This window comes from Oreochromis niloticus, linkage group LG13 (genome assembly GCF_001858045.2).
Source record: "Oreochromis niloticus isolate F11D_XX linkage group LG13, O_niloticus_UMD_NMBU, whole genome shotgun sequence".
In the NCBI taxonomy this organism is placed as follows: Eukaryota; Metazoa; Chordata; class Actinopteri; order Cichliformes; family Cichlidae; genus Oreochromis; species Oreochromis niloticus.
The window spans coordinates 31,492,584-31,515,505 of NC_031978.2; the positions used below are offsets into that span (position 1 = coordinate 31,492,584).

Here is a 22,922-nt window from a genome sequence, read left to right on the forward strand (position 1 = left end):
CGCACGTTTGCCTCTCTTTCGTCCACTTTTGTCTTTACGCAACGTTACTCGACCTCGCCTCTCCTTCACTGAACACAACTCCCCCTCCTCCCCCATCGCTTCACCTGCAGGCAGCGACAAGATGGACACGGCAAATCTCCGTTAATGAGTTACTGCGCATCGCCCCGTGCGTGGGGCTGGACAGCGTCAACGTGTTAACGAGCTAACCACGCTAACGCCATGCACGGCCTGAAATCCTTTCATTCTCTCAAAAGTTGACTGCGCGCCTTTTGTATGAATTCTGGTTGTGCTTGATGACTGCGACCCGATTTTATGTGATACACGGCGCTCAGCAATCTGTCAAAAAATGTTTTAGTACGACTTTGCTAAGCTACAGAGCTGCACCGCTTGATGGATTGTCGGAGCATTACGGCTGCCGAGGAGCCTCGCGGAGTGATACGTACTGTGCTTCAACGTAATATTACCGTACTGTGTGTGTATAAGGACCATAAATGGCTCCTGTTCAGAGACATGGTTACGAAGCGGATCTCAAACTCCAGGCTGTCAGTCACGCAGTAGAAGTTGGGAACAGAGCAGCTGTGAAATCTGTCTTTGTTATTATGCTCAGCGTCTGTTAGTTTACATTTTGACTGCACAATTGTGAGCTCTTTGTTATGCACAAAACAACATAGTTTTCTTTTATTTATAGAGCATCATTATTTAATAAATGCTCATAATTTATTTTTGAGTAGTTGTTTTCATGTACATCTATGCTGTATGTTAATAAAAGTGCCTGTGTGACATCTGGGACACAGCTTTGACTAAGAACTCTCTTTTTGTTCTTACTTTATGGCTTTAAAAAAATATTGAGATATATATCTTATATCACCATCCAGCTAAAAAATATCGAGATATGAATTTTGGGTCATATCGCCCAGCTCTACTCTGCACTCTACACTAAAGCCTGCTCACTCAAATCAACCTTTAACAGTTTGAAGGGCGGAGTCGAAAGGAAGAGGGATCCTAATCTTATTGGTTGCTTTGAAATCAGTGACGCCATATCGTGTGTGATGGAAAGATTCCCTTTTCTACGCAAACTGAGTCACACCGAAACGTTCTGTTAAACAGTGTTTGTTTATCATTTGGAAAATGAAGTTTGCCAAATGAACTATGGGCAGTTTGCTGTGTAGCAGTGGAAATACAGCTCTCACTGGATTACTTCAATGCTGAAATGTTTCTGAAGCGGGTGATTTTAACATCCATGTAGATGCTAAAAATGACAGCCTCAACACAGCATTTAATCTGTTATTAGACTCAATTGGCTTCTGTCAAACTGTAAAAGAACCCACCCACCACTTTAATCACACTCTAGATCTTGTTTTAACATATGGCATAGAAACTGAACATTTAACAGTGTTTCCTGAAAACCCTCTGCTGTCTGATCATTTCCTGATAACATTTACATTTACAATAATTGATTACACAGCAGTGGAGAGTAGACTTTATCACAGTAGATGTCTTTCTGAAAGTGCTGTAACTAAGTTTAAGAATATAATCCACCCACTGTTATCATCTTCAATGCCCTGTACCAACATAGAGCAGAGCAGCTATCTGAACGCTACTCCAACAGAGGTCGATTATCTTGTTAATAATTTTACTGCTTCATCAGAAGTACTTGACTGCCTGGTATAACTGTCAAACGTGCACCTTAAAACAGATAACTCGTAAGCTGGAGAAGAAATGGTGTTTCACAAATTTAGAAGATCATCATTTAGCCTACATATGTGTATATATATATATATATATATATATATATATATATATGTTTTTTGTTGTTTTTTTATACCATTTTTAAATCCAGAAATGGTTATGTAGCCAAATCTCAGTATATGTGCAGTTGAAATGCTCGTCTGGGACCATCAACCGTTCTGTGCACAGAGTCACTTATTCTGATACACACTGATAAACAACTTCTATTGTAGCTCTCTCTCTTGCTGTATGTGTGTATGGAGCTAGGCAATGGGATTTCCGTTAGTTAGTAAGCGAATAGGTGACCAGGTATTTCGTGCAGTAACTAGTCTCAACCAAAGTGATGCTGATTAATATGACATGTTTTGTTTTTGTTTACATTTTTGTTAGCCCTGCACATAAAATAGATATATAATGAATCCATGTTACCTCTTTGTAACGATCAAAATTCTGATTAATGACTTTAATTTGATTGCAGTCAGCAGAACCTGTTCAGAGCAGCAGTTTTGACCTGAAATAGTAGGTAAACGCTGGTGTAACGGCATTAATGCAGTTCTTTCTGTTTAGGTGCAGAGCTGTGATTAATGTGAATAAGCTTATTTCTACTAATGTTTCATTGAAGTCACTTCACATAGTCAATTAAATGTATTTAAATTAATTTCAGCACAGCATAAGTAAATAAACTGAAAATGTTTCATTTTACAATTTTGGATCAGAATTTATTGTTATTATAAAACATTTTTGACATTTAAAGTAGTTTTAACATTTAACAAGCATTATGGCCTCTCCTGCATAACACGCTTTCATTCCTGCTCCAGCTCCAGTAGAGGCATGGATCCTACACAACATCTTAAGATTGTCATCAGTATTTGGCACCAAGAACGGGTTATTTTGGTTGTATAAATTGCCCCTAACCCTTCATAGGTCAGACAGAGATACTTGTAAAATAATGAATTATTTGGATCATCTCCCAGCAAGGTTATTATCGTTAACGAAAACTAACGAAATAACGAAAACTAGAAGTGAAAAAACATTTTCGTTAACGGAAATAAAAATAAAAACAAAAAAAGAAAATAACTAAAACTGTAATGAGTGTTCACAAAACTAACTAAAATTAACTGAATTTATAGCAAAAATGTGTTTAGTTTTCATTGATGTTTGCGTGTCATACAATAGTCAAGGGTGAAAATGAAGTTTAGTTTCCAGGTTTTTTTCTTGCTGTGTCTCATTATGCCAGCAGGTGGCAGTACGTTAGTCGAGTCGTCTGTGTTGCTGCTCCGTCCACGCGCAGAATCATGTCAGGAAAAGTCTGGAGAAAGCACCAGCTTCCAATTTGGGATTACTTTGAATATGACTGTGTTTTGGATAAAGCAAGTGTCTTGTAGTGGAACGAGACAAATTATGAGGGACATTTCTAAAGGGAAAAAAATCCCACAAACCTTAAAGTGCACTTGAAAAGCTCACACAAGAAGGCTAACCTAGCTTACCTGGAGAAGGTAAGGGAGCACGCCCAACCCTCATCCCCAGAAACAGAAGCTAACACCAGGCAAGGCAGCGTGATGCATCCCGAGACAACAGGACTGGGATATCTACATAACTGTGTGAGTCAATTGCCTTAACACTCGGTGCTGCAAGAGTTAATAGTCTCATTGCAGCCAAGATATACATTTTATAGTTGCCTGGTATCAATGGTTGTTCGTCTGCCTTTATTTATTTATTTAAAGAACCCATAGGTGGGAATGTGAGTTGTCTGTCTCTGCTTGTTAGTCCTGCGACAGACAGGCGACCTGTGCAGGGTGCAGGGTATGGTAGCTGGAATAGCAACATACCCAAGGATAAGCAGAAGAGAATGACTGATATGATGAAACTGGGATTTTGTTACACTTTATTGCAAACACAACTAAAACTATAACTGAAACTAATCAAAACTAAACTGAAACTAAGGATTTTCCAAAAAATAAAAACTAAACTAAACTAGCAAACAATTGGTAAAAACTAATTAAAACTAATATAAAATTGAAAATCTGAAGTCAAAACTAAATAAAAATAAAAACTAATGAAAATTGCAAAACTATTAAAACCCTGTCTCCCAGTGCTCATTGGCCCTGACACTTACACATTTGTGTGTCTTGCTATGTCCATATAAAGAAAAAAAGAGTAATGTGGAATGTTAACTTTAAAATTCCCACAAAGAAGCATAGAGCCAGAAATGCCTTTACACTAAATCTTTACGGCCATGTGGTGGGTTTGGGCATGGAGGGTATGCCACACTGATCACTAATGTAGAGAAGAGGGGGTTGGCAGAACCTAATGAAGAAAGCAGCTACCCTGAAGAGAAGTGAGAACAGGCGGGAGGGGGAGGGGGGGTGTAGAGTTGTTTTGTGTAGGATTCCTCAAGCACAACTACAAAGATGTTGCAGAGACCAAAAGCGCCTTTGAAAGTTTCAAAAAGAGGAACATGATTGTTGGGTAAACCATCTCTTGAACACTTCTCACCGCCACCAGGGAAGGAGGACCTTTGACCTCCAGTAAGTACAGGGTTAAGCCACAGCAGCCACCTAGCCATCCTGAACTGGCCTTCTCTGACTACTGCCCACCACTGCCACCCAACCTCAGACACTCCAATTTCACTCCCACTGCTCTGCCTTACTCAACTGCAAGAAAAAGCTCGAAATTCATGTCTTTCTCTTTGGTCTCTTCTGAGCCGTTCCTGTGGCTCAGGAGTCAAGAATTCAATTAGTTAAAAAAAGAGAAGAAAAGATCGAAGCTGCAACAATACAGCGATAAGGGGGCAGAATGTGCGTTCCCACACACTAAATACAGGGCGCTTTTTCTGGGGCCCACAGAGCCAGAGAACCTACACCACAGGAGGCGAGAATAATCACAGCTCGCTCTAAACCCCCTCATTACAGACACACACACACACACACACATGCACGCACCTTGCATTCCTTATGCACACAGATAGTTTCATTCAGACACATATTACAAGCAGACATTCCACCTAAGAGCGACACACCTTGCAGATCCCCCACACTTACCATGAATAAACATACACTCTGCGAAACAAACACACAAGTATTCCCATCAAAAACACACTTGGCACGTGAAAACCTGCTGCACTCATACAGGTGTTCTCCTGTCTTGAGTTTACAGCAAGTAGTGTTTTAGAGATGCTACACACTTAAACTGGCAACTTTGTAAACAGTTTCCAAGCAATTGATACTTAGTAATTACTGGAGCTATGCATAACTGAAATAGGTAGGCAGATTTAAATGTTTGGTAGATCTGTAACTACTGCAAACAGTGTGTTGATGGTTATTAAGGATCGTTGTTTTGTCTATAGATTTTTTTTTTTCTGGGAGTCCAGTGGTTAGCACTGTTGTCTCAAAGCAAGAAGGATTTTGGAAAAACACTATATAAATGGCAGTCCATTTCTATTTCCATCAGGAGGGGCATATTTTGGGTAATTATGTGCACTATAGTATCAATCAAACTTTCATTTTTATAGCAACTTTCCAGACAGTTCAAACTTTTTGAGAGATGACTGATAAGCTGATAATGAGGAAATAAAAATTGAAATGGCCTATAAGAAGAATAAAAGTACATCAAATACAGTTAATAAAAATTAGAAAATAGATTCAATAATACCCATATCTCAGTCATTTTCTTCCCCTTATCTGGGGTTCAGTTGCGGGAGAAGCAAGTAAGGACCCCCAGACCTCCCTCTCCCCAGCGACCTCTTCTAGCTTATCTGGTTCTACTCTAAGCACCTGTCGGATTGCTCAACTCCTATCGCTAAGGGAGAGGCCCGCCACCCTTTGGAGAAAGCTAATTTCTGCCACTTGTATCCACAATCTTATAATTTCAGTCACTACCCAGAGCTTGTGACCATAGGTAACAGGAAGGGACTGGTAAACCAAGAGCGTCACTTTCATTCACAGATTTCATTACCACATTGAACACAGCATCCGCATCACTGCTGCTGTGGTCCCAATCCATCTGCTCCCTTCTCCCCTCACTCACATGAACAAGACCCTGAGATACTTAAACTGCTCCCCTGGGAGGTAGTAACCCGTCCCTGACCCAGAGTAGGCAGTTCACTCTTTTCTTGGCTTAGGACCATGACTTGGAGGTGACTTGAAGGTGCTCTTCACATTCAACTGCTATCCTCTCAAAGCTGAAGGCCACCATCTAATAAAACCAACAAAAACACATCATCATCAAAAAGCCTTCTGCCACCTGAGTACAGCTAGAAATTTTGTCCATAAAAACTATGAACCGCATCTGTGATAAGTGGCTCCCCTGGCAGAGTCCAGCATTTACCAAAAAGAGTCCGACATACTGCCACCAATGCGGATCAAGCTCCTGTAACGGTTATCCAGGGATTGAATGGCTGGTAGGAAGGGATCAGACATCCCATACTCCCAAAGCAATTCCCCACAGGATAGTCTGAGGAACGCAGTTGAATGCTTTCTTCAAGTCCACAAAAACAACCACATGTAGACTGGTTGGGTAAACTCCCATGCACCCTCAAATATCATTGTAAGGATAAAGATAAGGATAAAGGTCTTGCATCCAAGGTTCGACTAAAGACAGACAAACTGTCCTCTCCAGTACCCTTGAATAGGCCTTACCAGGGAGGCTTAGGAGTGTAATCCCCCTGTAGAGGATCAACAGATCCTCTGGGCCTCCCTCTGGGACCGCCACCACAGTGTGTCAGTCTAGAGGTTCCGCCCTAGATCTCCATGTGGTGTTGTAGAGGCGTGTCAACCATTATAGCCCTATAAAATCCAGGACCTTTAGGAACTCGGAGTGAACATCCACCCTAGGGTTCCAGCCACCAAGGAGTTGTTTAATTGCCTCACTGACCTCTCCCCTTGTAATGGGAGAGTCATCCCGCTCATTCCCAGACGCTGCTTCCTCTGCAGAAGAAGTGTCAGTAGGATTAAGGAGGTCCACCCCCACTATCCAACATCTGAGTAGAGTACTACCTCTTCCCCAAGTCCCCAAGTCTGACAATTTGCCAGAATCACTTTGAGGCATACTGAAAATCATTTTCCATGGCCTCACCAAACTCCTCCCACAACTGAGTTTTTGCTTCAGCTACCACCTGAGCTGCGTTCCACTTGGCCTGCTGCTATTCTTCAGCTGCTTCCAAAGTCCCATAGGCTAACCAGGACTTCAGCCTAATGGCTCCTTTCACCTGTCCACCACCTTTCTCGAGGACTACCACCGTATCAGGCATCAACCACACTGTAGCCATAGCTCCATGCTGCAGCCTCAGAAATGGAGGTGCGGAACATGGTCCATTAGAACTTAATGTCCCCAGTCTCCCTCCGAATGCTGTCAAAGTTCTGCCAGAGATGGGAGTTGAAGATCTCATGGATCAGGGCCTCTGTCAGGGATTCCCAGCACACCCTCCCAATACATTTAGATGTGCCAGGTCTGTCCAGCATCCTCCTCCACCACCTGATCCAACCTACCATGAGATAGTGATCAGTTGATAGCTGGGCTTCTCTTTTTACCCGAGTGTTTAGAACAGGGGTGGGCAATCTCAGTCCACGAGGGCCGGTGTCCCTGCAGGTTTTAGATCTCACCTTGGGTCAACACACCTGAGTCACATGATTAGTTCATTACCAGGCCTCTGGAGAACTTCAGGACATGTTGAGGAGCTAATTTAGCCATTTAAATCAGCTGTGTTGGTTCGAGGACACATCTAAAACCTGCAGGGACACCGGCCCTCGTGGACTGAGATTGCCCACCCCTGGTTTAGAACATATGATCGCAGATCCAATGATATGTTTTCAAAATCGACCATTGACCTATGACCTAGGGTGTCCTGGTTTCCATTCCCCAAACACGCGGGGAAACAACCTTTTGTCCAGCGGCAAAGCTTCCAAATGTACAGGTAACAAACCAAGGGATACAAGAATACCCACCCCTCTTCACTGCCTCTTACTGAGGACAGCTCCAAACTGGAACAAAGTCATGCCCCTCTTCAGGAGACTGGTCCCAGAGCCCAACCTGTGTATTTAGGTGAGCCCAACTATATCTAGTCGGTATCTGTCAACATTACACACAAGCTCAGGCTCCTTCCACACCAGAGAGGTGAAATTCCATGTCCCAGTAGTCAGCTTCAATAGCCTGGGATTGGACTGACATGGCCCCCATGCACCTGACCTCTACAGCACCTCCTGCGGGTGGTGGGCCTACAGGAGGGAAGGACAATGTAGCATCTTTGCACCCAGCCAGGCCCGATGGGCCCCAAGGCACTCTGCGTCAAGCTCCCTCCCCATCCCTAGCTCCAGGGTGATAACCTGTAAACTGATCCTGGGCAAGATACACAGGTTAATGGGTTGTTTTTTTTATCACTCATAGGGGTCGAATTAAATAATATTAAACTAAAAGTATAGAAATAGAGTAAATTAACTAAGGCTAGTTAACAATGGTAAAAAAAAAAAAAAAAAGCTAAATTAAAACACTGGAGATTTTCCATGAGCTCCAGTTAGGAAAAATATATGTGATATGTAAAACAGTGGTGGAATTTCTAGTCATGTAGTCATTTAGCAAGAGATACACTGAACATCTTTTAACTCTAGCTCTATATGAAAATTTGTGGAAATCAGCTATGCAATTTTGTTTTGCTTCTTAGACGAAACAAGATGTTTGAAGATGCTAACTCAACCTATGGTGCATTGTAATGTGTGACTTTTTTGATTACATGATATCTGCGTTATGGTATGGCAGTTATTTGTTATATATGCAAAATGATCTTAAGTGTACAATCTCTCATCTTGTTACAGAGTAATTTAAGCAGAGTTCAGTGAGGTTTGCAGGCATTTGTTTATACACAGCTCTGCCACCGCATTGCAACATCTTGATTTGTTTGTTTTTTAGATATTCTGTTGTAGATTTGCTGCTGTGCTTGGGGTCATTGTCCTGTTGCATCACCCAATTTTGGCCATGATTTACTTGTTAGACAGGTGGGCTCACATTTGTCTCTAGAATTATTTGGTATACCCAGGAGTTTATGGTTTACTCAATAACTACAAGGTGCCCAGGTCCTGTGGCTGCAAAACAAGCCTTTGGTATTGGGGTTTGCGCTGATATGCTCTGTTTGTTTTAAGCTAAATATAGTGCTGTGTATTATGGCCAATCCCACTTTGGGATTGTCTGTCTACAGTTTTGTTGTTTGTTATCATTAGGTTTTATTTATTTATTATTATTATTAGATTTGCAGCTTTGCAAATCTAAGAATCCTAGAGATCAGATATGATACTTAGACGGCAGGCAGGATACCTGATAGATAACTGCCCAGCCTGACGTAGGGCAAACACAAAGAGACAGACAGCCATTTGCTCTTACATTGACACCTGGGCAATTTAGATTACATTTAACCCAATCTTACTAACTGCATGTCTTTGGACTGCGGGACGAAGCCGGAGTCTCCGGAGAGAAGCCACGCAACCACGGAGAGATAGGCAAACACAGAGTCTTTGGTTCTTGGTGTGAGGCAACAGTGCTAACCACCGCGCAACCAAGCTGCCCGTTTCTGTTATTATTATTCTTAGTTTGGCAGCTTTGAAAATCTAAGAATCGTAGAGATCATAAAGCTATGATAATTAGTTCATTTTTGGTTTTAATCATATTTTCTTACACAACAATCTGCGAGTCAGTTATTCAGAATGTCGAGACATTTTAGCATGTAGTAGTTAGAAGTACAGATCTCTGTAATTTGTTTGGTGATTCAACAAGTCTATGTTAGATATAAGCTTAATAATAATGAGAAATAACCTCAGATCACTGAAATAACAGACAAAATGATATGTTCCTTGGCATGTTTAAGAAAATCTACCACAATGATCTTTTCTCCTAATCATATTTGCTGTTGCAAATTTATTGCAAACGCAGTTTGTATAAAGCAGAGTACTTCCACGCTGATGTCCAGTGTGGAACTTTGCGTTAGGTCCTGGTCTATTCCACCCGGCTGAGCAGCCCCAGCTGAGGAATGTCCTGGTGACCCCACAGACATGAGACACAAACAGAAGCCAAAAGGGCCACAGGGGGTGGTGATGGGACAACAGGGTCCAGGCATGCGCGTGTGTGTGTCCCCATGCATAAGAGTGTCTATTTGTGAGAGAAAAAAGTGCATGCTTGTAGGCAGGCAAATGTTTGTCCATGCATGTCGTTGTGTAAAGGGGTAGGGGGCGAGGGAGAGAACCCTGGGAGTGAAAGAAAGAGAGGGAGTGTGCATAGGGGGTTTGGGGGTCAGCACTTGCACCCTTTGAGCATTGTTTCCCTCCCTGGCAATATAAAAGCATCATAACCCTTTGAGCCCAGACATATTTAGAAACCACATAAAAGCACTTTTTACAAACTAGATACACGTCGGTCACAAAGCCCGGGGTCAAGCGCAACAAATTAACAGCCCTATTTCTGACAGGGGGTGGGGGTGAGAGCTGGAAGCTTGGTGACAGGCTGAAGCTGAAATGCTGGAGCCCAGCTTCCCAGGGTGGTGAAGAGGGCTGCTTTCTTGCATTCATGTGTAATTGGTCTGAGAGGCTGAGTGAATGCTGACTTACTTTTGTTTCTATTATAATCCTCTTTATAGAAGACTTGCCTACCGTAACTCTAACAAAAGTCAAGACGGCTACTATGAAGGGCCAGAATCTTATTTGTCGCTTATTTGTTTCACACATTGAAACCCCCATCGCAATTTTTAATGTCTTAGAGAAGCCTTTATCAAATGCTGATGCATCTCAAAAAATGTAGGTTATCATGAAAACTTTATGTAATTCCAAAAGTTCAAATGTAATTATTTTTTCATTATTTAAGTATTTTCATACTGTTTCATATTACCACCCACTCTTACATATCCTTCTTTCTTCCACCTTGATGAGATTCCCAGCTCTAGATGCACTGAAGCATCCCTGCTGCATAATACTGCCACACACAGTGTTCTTTGGGTTGTACACTCCTTTCTCCATATGTAGGCAGCATCTCTGCGGCACACACGCTCTAGTTTCTACCAAAGGTCACATGTCCAGTGTCCATAATCTTTCTCCAGGTTGTCCTTAACATCCTTCTGTCTGTCTTCCACAGAAGAGGAGTTTCTGTTGAACTCTTGTGCAAGTTTCTAGTGATTGTCCTCGTTGAGACTACAGTTTCTGACCAGGCTGAGTCATTCACTGGTGTCCTGGCAGTCATTCTCTCACTTGTTGTTTTTCCATAGTCTTTAAAATCTTTTGCTTTCTCTACCTCTGCCAGGCTTGTTCTGTGCTGTTTGGCTCACTTTAGATTTCTTGGTGATACACCTCACTCCAGGTCTTCACACTTGGAAATGCTCCAAACAAATTTCTTTCATTTTTGGCATGGTCTGTGCTCTGGCTCAGTAAAAAGGTCAGTTTTTCACAGGCTAATAATATCCTCCCCGGTCATTTTTGTTTTTTCTGAAATAGTTCTGTTATTATTTGCAAATAAAAATAATTTGTTAATTCTAAAGAAGTATGTTTAGAAAATAAACATAATAACAATAATGGCATGGCTAATCATTTTGTCTTCATCAGTATTTACATACTGGCCTTCCTCTCAACTACACCCGATAGATAATTTTTTTTAGAATTCAGCTCAATCAAGGCTTGCTAATCAAGCACAGTCAACAAACTGTTTTGGAGTAGTTTTGTAACTGCAGGCAGAAATAAATTATAAATAATCACAGACTGCAGAAACTTCACACTAAACTTAAAACATTGTAAATTCTGTGGACATCTATCATGGCAGGAGTCTACTCCATGATTGTGATTGCATGTAATGAACTAGATAGAGACTCTTTCCCTCATTTCCCCACATTTGTAAGGATAATGCATTTGTGGGTTGAGCAGCAGATGAGTATGTGAGCTGAACCCACGACAAACACCCATGTCAAATGTTCTGCCAGCCAGAGTGAGCCCTAGAAGGCCAATTCCACATAGACAAAGACAACATCTCAAGAAGATGGTTTAAGCACACCCTATCATCACTTATCATATTTCCAATAAAATTTATTCCAACCAGTGTTAACTGGATAGATGTGACTCTTATCAGCTGTTTGGGCTGCGTTTTATGGGCTCGGTCTTTGAAAATGTGATCAAACAAATGAAGCTACCTCTTGGTGCTTTCACAAAAACGGGACATTAGAAAACTACCAGAAAATGCTATCGATAGTACTATGTGCTTTCTATGAATTTAAGGTTTTCTACATGATATTCAGTTTTTGTTGTTTCTGTTGAAAGCAACAGCTTGTTTCAAGCAACAGAGGACATCCTCTCACAGTTACCCCAAGATAAAAAAAAGACAGATATTGTGACGTCGGAGTTTACATGAATGCAGCTCGTGCGCTGCACGTAGAAAGAGCCAGTTCTGGTTTAAACCAGGACCTCCTTGCTGTGAGGCAACATTGCTAACCACTGCGTCACCGTGCTGCCTCAGATTGTATCATCAAGTAAAAATTACTTCTGCACATTTTTAGGTATAAATTCAACATGATGTAACAAAGTTGCAGGTGTATTAACACCAGTTTTAGTAACATAGATACATAAATTAAACAGCAAAGGTGATATACTAAGTTTAGCAGCAGACAACCTGAGTAGGCGGGCAAGACTGTGATCATTACTGCTATGCCCACTAATTTATATGGACAGTGGAAATGGTGAGAATCATCAGTAGTTTTAAGCACAGTGCCAAATGAGACTCATACATAGGGCTGGGCCATATCATACCGTACACGGTAATAATGGTATAATGATGGGCAATGATAAGAAAATGAAATATCGCAATAGAATATGGGTAAAACGCGCATGCCTTTGTTTACATACGCACATGGCGGAAAAAGCATGGCAGCGACGGAGAATGAGAAGAGCGAAAGTGGATCGTTAAATGAAACGGATGAACCAGAACTGGTTTGTAAAAATGCTGCAACTTCAGTGGTGTGGAACTGGTTTAGCTTTCGTCCGTCAGATACACAACAAAGCACTATTTTTGGTAGCGCATGCTAGCGGGCCGTCGTTATTACCGTGTTGTTTGGAAAATACAGCACACTTAAAATCAATGCTTTGATTTTTCTGAAAATCGACAGTGCCCCTTATAATCCCGTGTGCCATCAGGGATCAGTCATGGTCCTGTCACTGATGAGATGACCATTCTAAGTGGCTGTGTCTGGTGCTGCCTGTGTTTTTGTATCAATGTGTGTGAATGTGTGTTTGGAGAGATGAAAAATTGTTTCTTTTTTTGCAGTTCTTTGTGTGGTGCTGATATGGCTGGTTCCCACTGAACGCACAGTTTGTGTGACACATGGGCCTTTAGATGATACAGCCAGCTGTTGAGGTTGGCCAGGGTGTTGCTAATGAGAGGTGACGTGATGGGGGAGCCACTGACTGAGCAGAGGAGAAGGACTCTGGTCAGAGATGGGGCTGAGTGTTTGTTTGCATGTGTTTAGGTAAAATTAGGCATGATAGAGGCTTTGACCTTAACAGCTATAATATCAGTCCATTGTTCTGACTCCAGATCAGATCTGGTTGGTAATTCACTTGGCTTAGGAAGCAGGAGAAACAAGAAGGAGTCATTCTTTGTGTAGGTGGTGTCCCCCTCCTCTCCTCTTGCTGTGATACAGCCAAGTCAGGGGTGAGTAATGTGAGTAATGGAGAGTAATAGGGTCCAGATAGCAAGTGTGACTATAACCCTGTTGTATCCTGTGTCAGGAAGGTCAGAGGTCACCCACTGTGCCTACTGGTCCCAGACCCATCTGGGTCATAAATGAGTTTACCCAACACTAATTACTGGGAACCTGCCAAAGGTCTGTGCTATGTGACGGGGCTGACAGCCGCCCGCATTACTGAGCGTGTGTTTTCCTGCAGACATGCACATCCTTCGTCGCTCCAGTTGAAAGTACATGTATGCCAACAGTATGGCTCAGTCGCAGCTCTGCTTGGTACGTTTTGCACCGCTGCAAGGCCTTTGTATATAAGGCCCAAGTCCCGTTAGGTTTGGCAACACAGCCTCCAGGATGATAAATGTTCAGTGAAGTCAGTGCATGTGATTCCACCACAGTGCCACATTACTGCTCACAAGCAGCTTGTTTGTCTGTGGAGCTAAAAGTATATGCTGATTCAATTTGAGCTGTGTCAAGCAGAGGAGAGGGGAAGAAGGTCAGACAGAGGAACACAAGTGACAGAGCATGTGGCCCTTTCAACATAAGACACTAAACAGTCAGAGTCTGGTCCTGAGGAGGAACATGTAGGCTGGAATACAACTGCATCCTCGACATCTCACAGAACCTTGAATTTGTAGGTTTTGTTCTACAAATGTTCGTCAAGATTATGGACTTGACTCTTTATAGAAATAAGGAATGAGCAATATGCCATGTAAGAAAAAAAAAACAAAAAAAAAATGTAATAAAGCACAAGATGATGGTTATTGTGTTGGTTGGGTTCCAGTCCTGCTTTGTGTCTTTCTATTCCCGCCTCGGTTTTCTCTTGTTTCCCCTCAACTCTCTAATACAGGTGTAGGCAAGTCCAGTGCCCTGCAGGCCTCAGTGCCCTGTGTCCCTGATCCAACACAACTAATGAACTAATCATGTGATTCAGGTGTGTTGACCCAGGGTGAGATCTAAAACCTGCAGGACACCGGCCCTCGAGGTCTGGAGTTGCCCACCCCTGATCTAATACATTAAATATAAAAATATCTTCTATTAAAGCTAGTTTAAGATAAAGCTCCCCCCATGTACCGTGCTACCTCATCACTTCCTCAAAATCTTGCTTTGAAGTTTTAGTTGGTTCTACTTTTATGTCATTTGGTGACATTAAAGTTCAAAGTTGACAGTGAGTGTCATCTTACCACAGATATGATGCTAAACATTAATAGGACATTAATAATCTTGAGAATTTACTCTGAATTAAAACAAACAATGCCAGGCAGTGAGTTTCAGTCAGTAATACAAAAAAAAGAGAGCAGACTTCTGTCAGCTTTGAACAGAAATCTGAACTCTGATGCTGGAAGGAGAGACTTTTTATTTCTATGTAGGCTGCAAATTAAAAAATGCACAGACTTAGCCACTGTTAGCATGACTCCTTGGAGCCAACAGGAATCTGTCTAATCTAGTCATGCACCTTTAATCTGTGGCTGAATGGGAGGTTGAAAGCATGACAAGTGTAACTGACAAGTCTGTAGAAGTGATGCAGTATGATGTTTTCCAAATAACATTTTCACTTACTGCAGTACAGACGTGAGTACTCATTATTTTGATCTAAACATCTGTCAGTAGCTACCTCTGCATGTAAAAGGCAGGTCCTCCCCCTGTCTGTCAACTCTGTGGGAGGGCACTAAGCTCTGAGTCTCCACATCCAGCCCAGCCCTCCTAGTCAGCCTTCTCCCACAGTGCTCCTCCCCTCACCTTTTCCTCTCCCTAACCTCCCCACATGAGTGACATTCACTGTGCATAGCCAGGCTGCTAATTCCAACCTGCCTCTTGAGTCAAAGGGTCAAGCGGTCTTGTTGTTTTCTGCTCTTTTATTCTGCTGGGAAACAACATGTGGTGAATGTAAGACCAGAACAGAGAATCTGGTTATTTGTGATAATGAACATTTTCCTACCAGACTCCCCATTTCTCTCCATTCTGGTCAGTGTTAGACATACCCTACATGTGCTGTCTACACTTACTGTATGCATACAGCTTTGCTACACTCTTATGGGGAAAGCTGGCAACAGAGCAAAATACATTCTTATTCAAACTGAACCTTTTTATGTGATGAGAGAACATTTTTTATAACAATTGTTAACTGAAGTCAAGAAATCAAGTGCAAAGTGGGCCTTGATAAATCCTCTAAGGATCCTTTACAGCTGGTGCTCTGTACAGACAACAGTCTCGAACCTGCGGTCACAGTTTGGACCTTTAACAGTGCAAAACTGTCTTTTTCAGACACACTGTATATACTGTGCACTCACATGTGCTCCCACAGAACACAGAATCCAGCTTGTCAAATTGCATTAAATCACTTTTAATTTCACTCAAAGTAAACACTTAAAATGTTTTTAAAAGGGAGTTTATTGTGTATCTTTTGCTACTTTGTAACATGTGATCCAGACGTTCTGGGATAATCTCTTTATGCACTTTGGGAGCATCTTGAGCCCAGTTGTTGTCTCCTCATACTTGTCCCTCTGTGGTTCATGCTGGATCCCCTCCACTGTTTCAAACTGTGTCCATTCATCTGGATGTTCAGATGAAGCCACAGGGAAGCAAATATAAAAAAGAATAATTATTTGAAATAATAAGATTTCCAGAACTCAGCATCATTTATAAAATGTCTTCTGTGCATTTTGGAAAGTACGCTGCTTAATCTTCCTTTGGAAAGCAGGAAATGTTGGAATGACTGGTTCCTTTTACGTATGAATACATAATGAATGGGTTAAATGCAGAGAGGAATTTCCCCACGGGGATCAATAAAGTATACATCATCATTATTATTATTATTATTATTATTGTTATTATAAGGTTAATTTTCATCCACTGTAATTGTTGTTAATATATCTTTCCACATAAGACAATAAGATACATAGCCAGCTGATAAAAATTAAAAGTAAAAATTAAATAAATCATTTTGGGTAGATTCCTACTGTCTGTTTTTTTTTTTACCCTGTTTTCATTTGTGTCAGTACATACATGTACATGTTTGTTCACCTTGTTTACGGACATGTTCTGCCTCTTGTCTACAGTTCCTTCGTAACAGGCACTGCATGCTGCGAGAACTTCTCCCCTCTCCGCATCTGGGATGCTGAACGGTAAGTCAGAAATCTACTCTATCACGCTATAACAACGTTGTATGGAGCAACATATCATTAACCTATTGTTAGCCATACAACACAAACTTCCACAAGTCTCCTGCTGAATGATTGCCCTGGTTTGGCTTGTTTTTTGTCATGTAAATGTTTAAATAATTATTAGCTCAGCTAAAAACTTTTAGCTTTTTGATAATGAGCAGAGGCAGCTTCTCTGACTGTTTTGCAGCATTGCTGCCCCATGCTTCACATGACAGAAGTGCAACACGATGAGCTGACAGAAGATTCCCTGCAAACATGTAACTTGTGTTTGTGCAACAGTGTTTCTGTACAACACAATATACAACATACACAAGTTCAGTTAGTATGTTCAATCTTCTAAATTGTCATTTTTTCCTGTAAAAGGTTACACAGTCCTGAAATTAGTATAATAAGCACATTTTATGTTATTGTAAGGATAGAAGAAAGGATTAGCCATGTGTAATGAGCTGGAATCAAAACTTACCAACAGTCTCCCATTCTTTAATTTACCAGATAATCTTTCTTCCTATTTAGTTTTTTGTTGATTTTCCATCTTAATAACAAATCTGCATCAGTTTGAAATCTCCATGGAGCAAGTCTTGAGCATTATCAGTCCAAAGTGAGGAACCTTTGAAAATTCCTTTCATGTGAAGCCTGACATATCCCAAGGCTTCTGTCATTCCCAGCTTCACTTGGGCCAGTGAGAACAGACTGACACCGTACAACGACCGGAGAATAATAATTGTTTTTGTTCTGTTTGGCTTTTCTCCCGGCTGAACAGGAAACACTACCCTGAAATGAAATTAATTTGATTATTTAAAGAGAGATGACCTTGAACAGCATTTATATATTTAAAAGATATTGAAATTTTATCACAAAAGCCTTGTTTCCCAAAGAGTTTGGACCTTGGAAAAAAAAAGCTATAAATAATTTCAAGTATTTAACCTTTAAATCTCAGAAGGAGCTGACATCAGGCCAGACGTAACTTTTAGGAGCTGTAGAGACCAAATGCAGGTGAAAGAAGGAGCATCCAGTCATGCTATGCAAACACCTGTAGATCTTAGGAAGAGTCCATGTGGATGGACGTTCACTCCTCACACCTCCCAATTACAAGACAACCTTCTGTACCTTTTGAGAGGGAGAGCAGCTGAGAAACAAGTACAAAATCATTTTCTGAACAAATATTATCAGTTAACTCGACCATGCAAAGAAATGAGTGTCAGAAATGGCAGCCCTCTATACGCTCAGTGACCTCGTCCCGAACACAGCTTGAAAAGTGTCCAGTCTTCTGTCAGTCATAGAGGACGCCTTCCTAATCAGTTTATTCAGTGTGTTGTCAGCATACGTACCACAGCAAAGTACTCCATCACTCTACACACTGAAGGATTTCAGCTTCCACAGGAAACAGAACCTGCTTGTCACCTTTTTCTCTATTTCAGTTTCTTTCCAGTCCCAGGATAGATACGGGTCATGTAGCCGTGCTACAATGGTTATATCTCTGCAGGGCTCGCAAATTGCTAGCCCGACGTCCCGGGGCTAGCGATTTTTCCAGTCGGGCTACCAAAATCTATCTCAGCCCTGCCCGTCGGGCTATCATAGGAAGGAGAATATGTGTCAATGCTTTTGCATTCTTTCGCAAATGTAGCTGAGTAATTATGTCATTGGCATCGATGAGCCACTGCCAATATGTGACATATTGAAATCACGTTTGAATTTGCGCTTGTTTTTTGCTTTCACTTTCACTTTGTGATCGCACAAAGTGTGCATAGGGAGCGGCAGAGGGTCACAGATTAATTGCGCACCAATTCCTCTGACATCGTCTTATCACTCATTAGCTTACTATTCAAACCTGACAAGTGAAATCTCCCACAGCAAGCTTAAACATGTGAGAGGTTGATTGCGCAGAGAATCGCTGACCGTTATGTAAGTACGTGTGTAAAAGCAGCAGGATTTACGCTGGTATTTTAGTTCTGCTGAGCCAAATGAGACCGGTCAGGGTGAAGAAGGGACAGCCAAATAAAAGCCGACCACAAAACGGAAAAGTTATGACAAATCAGACTATGAGGCAAAAAGAAAGCTCAGCTTTTTTGGTTTCATGGACAAAAGAATTTCTGTGGCTGGAATATGACGAGCTAAATAACATCATGTTCTGCCGGGTGTGTCGTGAGTTTCATTTCATTTGAGTCGACAAGCGCCTTTGTAACTGGGACCAGTAATTTTAAGAAAGACCCCATCAGAACCCATGAGAAATGCAAGAAATGCATTATTGCTCAGTCTGCAATATCTTTCCCAGAACAAACAGCAATTGCAAAAAACATACTAAAAATAAACCAAGCACAAGAAGAAGTCCTGAAAAATCTGTTTAGAACAGCGTACTGTGTTGCAAAGAGTGAACTACCATTGTCAAAATGTAGCAGTCTTTGCAAACTTCAAAAAGCAAATGGCCTCGATCTTGGTTCCCCTTACCCCTTACCCTTGACTTCAGTGGAAATTTCAGATTCAGGACCTGTCACAGACTGATTCATGTTCTACACAGTTCTTACAAGTTCATAGAAATTTCTGTTCAATTAGAAACAAGTATTTGAGTTGATGGTTGTAATTTTTATACAATTGTTGTAATTTGTGTTTTAACAAATTTTTGATTGATGTTTTTTGTACTTTACAATATTATATTTGTATATTATGTATAATGTATATTACTGTAAAGGAAACAAAACATCAATCAAAAAATTGTTGTCTTTTTTTATTCAGGCTACTTAAATTTATTTTGGGCTGCCAAAAACCAAAGAGTGCCTGCCTGAAGGGCTACCAGAGATTTTGAAATTTTGCGAGCCCTGCTCTGGTATTATTTAATGTGTGGGCGTTAATAAATTATCGGGTGGTTGTAGCTCAGGAGGTCGAACAGGTCATCTGCTAATTGGAAGATTGGTGGTTTGATCTGTGGCTGCTCCCCAGTTTGAGTTTCCTCGGATGCCTGAACCCAAAGTTGTGCTCTGATACGTTCATCGCAGTAGAAAACACTCAGGTGTAGAAAAACTGCTCTATGTGACAACCATGATTCCTCCCAGACAACAAAATCCTGATTGTGTGCCTCCTGGCCCTGACTAACACGTTCAACCTGAATCCTCAGAGTATTTCTGTAGGTGCCACGACCTGGACTTTGCTGTTCCTAAATATAGATACTAGGACCACTACAATATCATCAGAATATCATAAACAATTATGTTCCCAGCTCTGATCACTAAATCCAGTGGATCTAAAACTATAGTTGATGATGGGGCACAACCATGGTTCCCATAGAAACACTGAAAAAATCTGACATTAGCCCATTTGCAATACAGCCGCTCCAGGATCGCACTAGTGAAATACTTTGTTACTCTATGGTTTTTCAGGTACTTGAGTATTTATTTTTCTGACACTTTTTTACTTTTAAATACCAGGTTACATAGATACACGTTTAATCCCTGCATACATAAGATGTAAGAGGCAAAACCACATCATTTATAATCTATATTTTTTATTATATATATTTTCAGTTTTTCTCTAGTTATATAATAACAACTAATCCGTTCTGTGTCGATGTAATCCAATAGAAAGGGAGCCAAATCCTTTGAAGTTATAATGCAGCAGGAAACCGTCAAATCCTTGGATGTTCCAACACGGCACAAAAATATAAATGCAATATAAAGCATGATTAACTGTTAGTAAAATCACATATAAATAAACTGTTTTAACACTTTGTATCACTTTAGCCATAAACAGCTGGATGTTGAGTCCTTTTATTCCAATTTTGGGTAAAGATTAGCCGATGGATCTCAATCTCTGTTCATCTGGACTGACTGAAAACTCTACATCCAGATGAACAGAACCAACTTTTTGGGATTTACTTACCTGGGTGACTTAGCATGCATCAAAACAGTTTCTGTGTTATTTATTTATATAATGTAAATTTCTTTATTTTACAGTTAAACATGGGTATACATGCATTTTTTAATTCCTCATTTTTGAAGAAATATAATGTGCAAGTACACTATACCTGGAATTTTGTGAATACTTTCAGACAGTGCAAAACCTTCCATCAAACACTCTCCAGCATCAACCTCAGACTCTGTACATATCAGAACAAAAGCCTGTTACACCAAACCGAACATCAGCTGCTGCAGCCAGTTTAGAGAAGACCAAACCACAAGCTTCCAGCAAGGAAACTTCCTTTGGCTTTGGTTTGGATTTAACCGTTTTTCTTTCTCACCCTCTTCAAGTCGATTTTGTCTTTTTTCTCATCTCAGAGGGACAAAGAAGTCTTATGATCACCCATATAGAGGTGCATCCCACACAAGGGGCAACCCAACATTTCACACTGTCTTCACTCATGGTTAAACACAGAGAAGGGGAAAAACACATCAAAGAAAAACCACCCCGACCATCACTCCCAACACCCAACGTTACCCTCGGCTCATTCCCAAAGAAGGCGCTTCTTTTAACAATCAAACGGCTGGGCTGGGATTCCTCACATTCCTGAATCTGAAAGGAGCGGGGTTAAATGACTGAATCGGAGCAGAAGCTCTGTTATACAAATGGCAGACGCACATGTGTATGTGACATTTGGAAGGTGTTTGTTCATTGATGTGGTCCCAACACCCACCTCCACTGACTCTGCCAGGAGTCGTGCAGTTGTGGAGCAGCGAGCGCAGAGATGTGGGTAAATTGGGTGGACGGGCAGCAGGTTGCACGACTCCCCTCTGTTTGTTTTAGTGACTAAAAACCTCAGCGTGGCTCCTTTTCTCTACCTGTGTGATTGCTTTTGACAGGAGGCCTGTTTCCCAGCACATCCCCAGGATCCAGTTTTGGACTTAACTTTATAAGAGCCTCCAATCACTCCTGTCAGAAAAACACACAAATATACACACACACCACTATTGTACAGCTGCCACATACTGAAGGATAATCAGCCTTTCTTAGTTTTTTTTTTTTTTTCGACATTGTCAATTCATTAGTAATTCCTTTCACTGCTTGCTTGTGTGTGGCCCACTAAAGCCAACCTGACTCCTACAATAAGGCCAGACAGGCTTAAATCAAGACAGACCCTGTGTGTCACGCAGCCAGAAGTCTCTTCATAACAAATACTAAGCCTGTAGCCCCCCCCACACCCACCCAGGGCACCAGGCTGCCCATCTCATAAAATAGCTTCCCAAGTGCAGCTTGGATCGCTTAATCTGAAGAAATGGAATTATTTTTCTAACAAAGTTGAATTTACATGTGAATCTTTAGGATCAGTCCATTTTAACTCAGCCAGTTTCTAGAACATGTCCTGATCAACCATCCCCAATTCTGATAAAAATGTTATGGTGCAAAGTTTGAACATATTTAGTGTTGTGAAGTTTTAGCTTCATATAGAAAATCACTTTTCATTTTTTCACACTGAGTGAAACACGAGTTTGAACATGGATATTTTCACTGGTCTGTCACATCAAAATAAACCAGAGTCTGTAATCTGGACAGAGTGTCTGACTGCACACTGCTTAAAATATGAAGAAATAACAAATATATTCAAGCTGTCCCATAAACTCTCATATTAGGGAACACACCAATATAAAAAAAGACAAGTAGTTCCCCTTTCGAACTGTATATAAATATATTTTACAATAATCCAAAACTAGTCCGACTACTTTACAACTAGAAATTTTAGTAACAAAATGAAGAAAATGCTATTTTTATTCAACTTTAATGCTGGAACAAGCAAACAAAAGTATCACAAAAACAAAAAATATCAGTAGAAAAACATTCTGGAGGTCCTCTAATTATAACTGACAAGATAATTTTGTTAACTATATGCACGTTTTGCCTCTCGGTATATTTTAATATGAATTATTAGTAATTCCAGGTCAATAGGTCTCAAAATAGTAGGTCTAGAAAATAAAAAATATTCACATATTTAACAAAATGATTTCCTCAGTTATCATTAGAATATGATCTGGAAACTCCAGAATTTTCTTCCATTCAGGATAGACCAGGGGTGGGCAATCTCAGTCCACGAGGGCCGGTGTCCCTGCAGGTTTTAGATCTCACCTTGGGTCAACACACCTGAATCACATGATTAGTTCGTTACCAGGCCTCTGGAGAACTTCAGGACATGTTGAGGAGCTAATTTAGCCATTTAAATCAGCTGTGTTGGTTCGAGGACACATCTAAAACCTGCAAGGACACCGGCCCTCGTGGACTGAGATTGCCCACCCCTGGGATAGACTGTACTTTCAGAAATCATCACTACTGCTCTTTTGCAGTTTGTTTGTTTGGGACTTTGCAGGATTTTGTTTCGTGTTTTAACTTTCCAATACTATTGTTGATGTATCTGCCCCAAATTA

At 41.0% G+C, this 22,922-nt stretch overlaps 1 protein-coding gene across 1 annotated transcript in view; it reads left to right on the forward strand.

The window, feature by feature from the left end:
• fbxw4 (F-box and WD repeat domain containing 4) overlaps window positions 1–22,922 on the forward strand; it is a 56,724-nt gene that overhangs the window by 11,490 nt on the left and 22,312 nt on the right. The window contains exon 6 of the mRNA XM_003456673.5: window positions 16,477–16,542. Within this exon, the coding sequence (XP_003456721.1) occupies window positions 16,477–16,542 (66 nt within the window). The remainder of the gene's footprint in view (window positions 1–16,476; window positions 16,543–22,922) is intronic.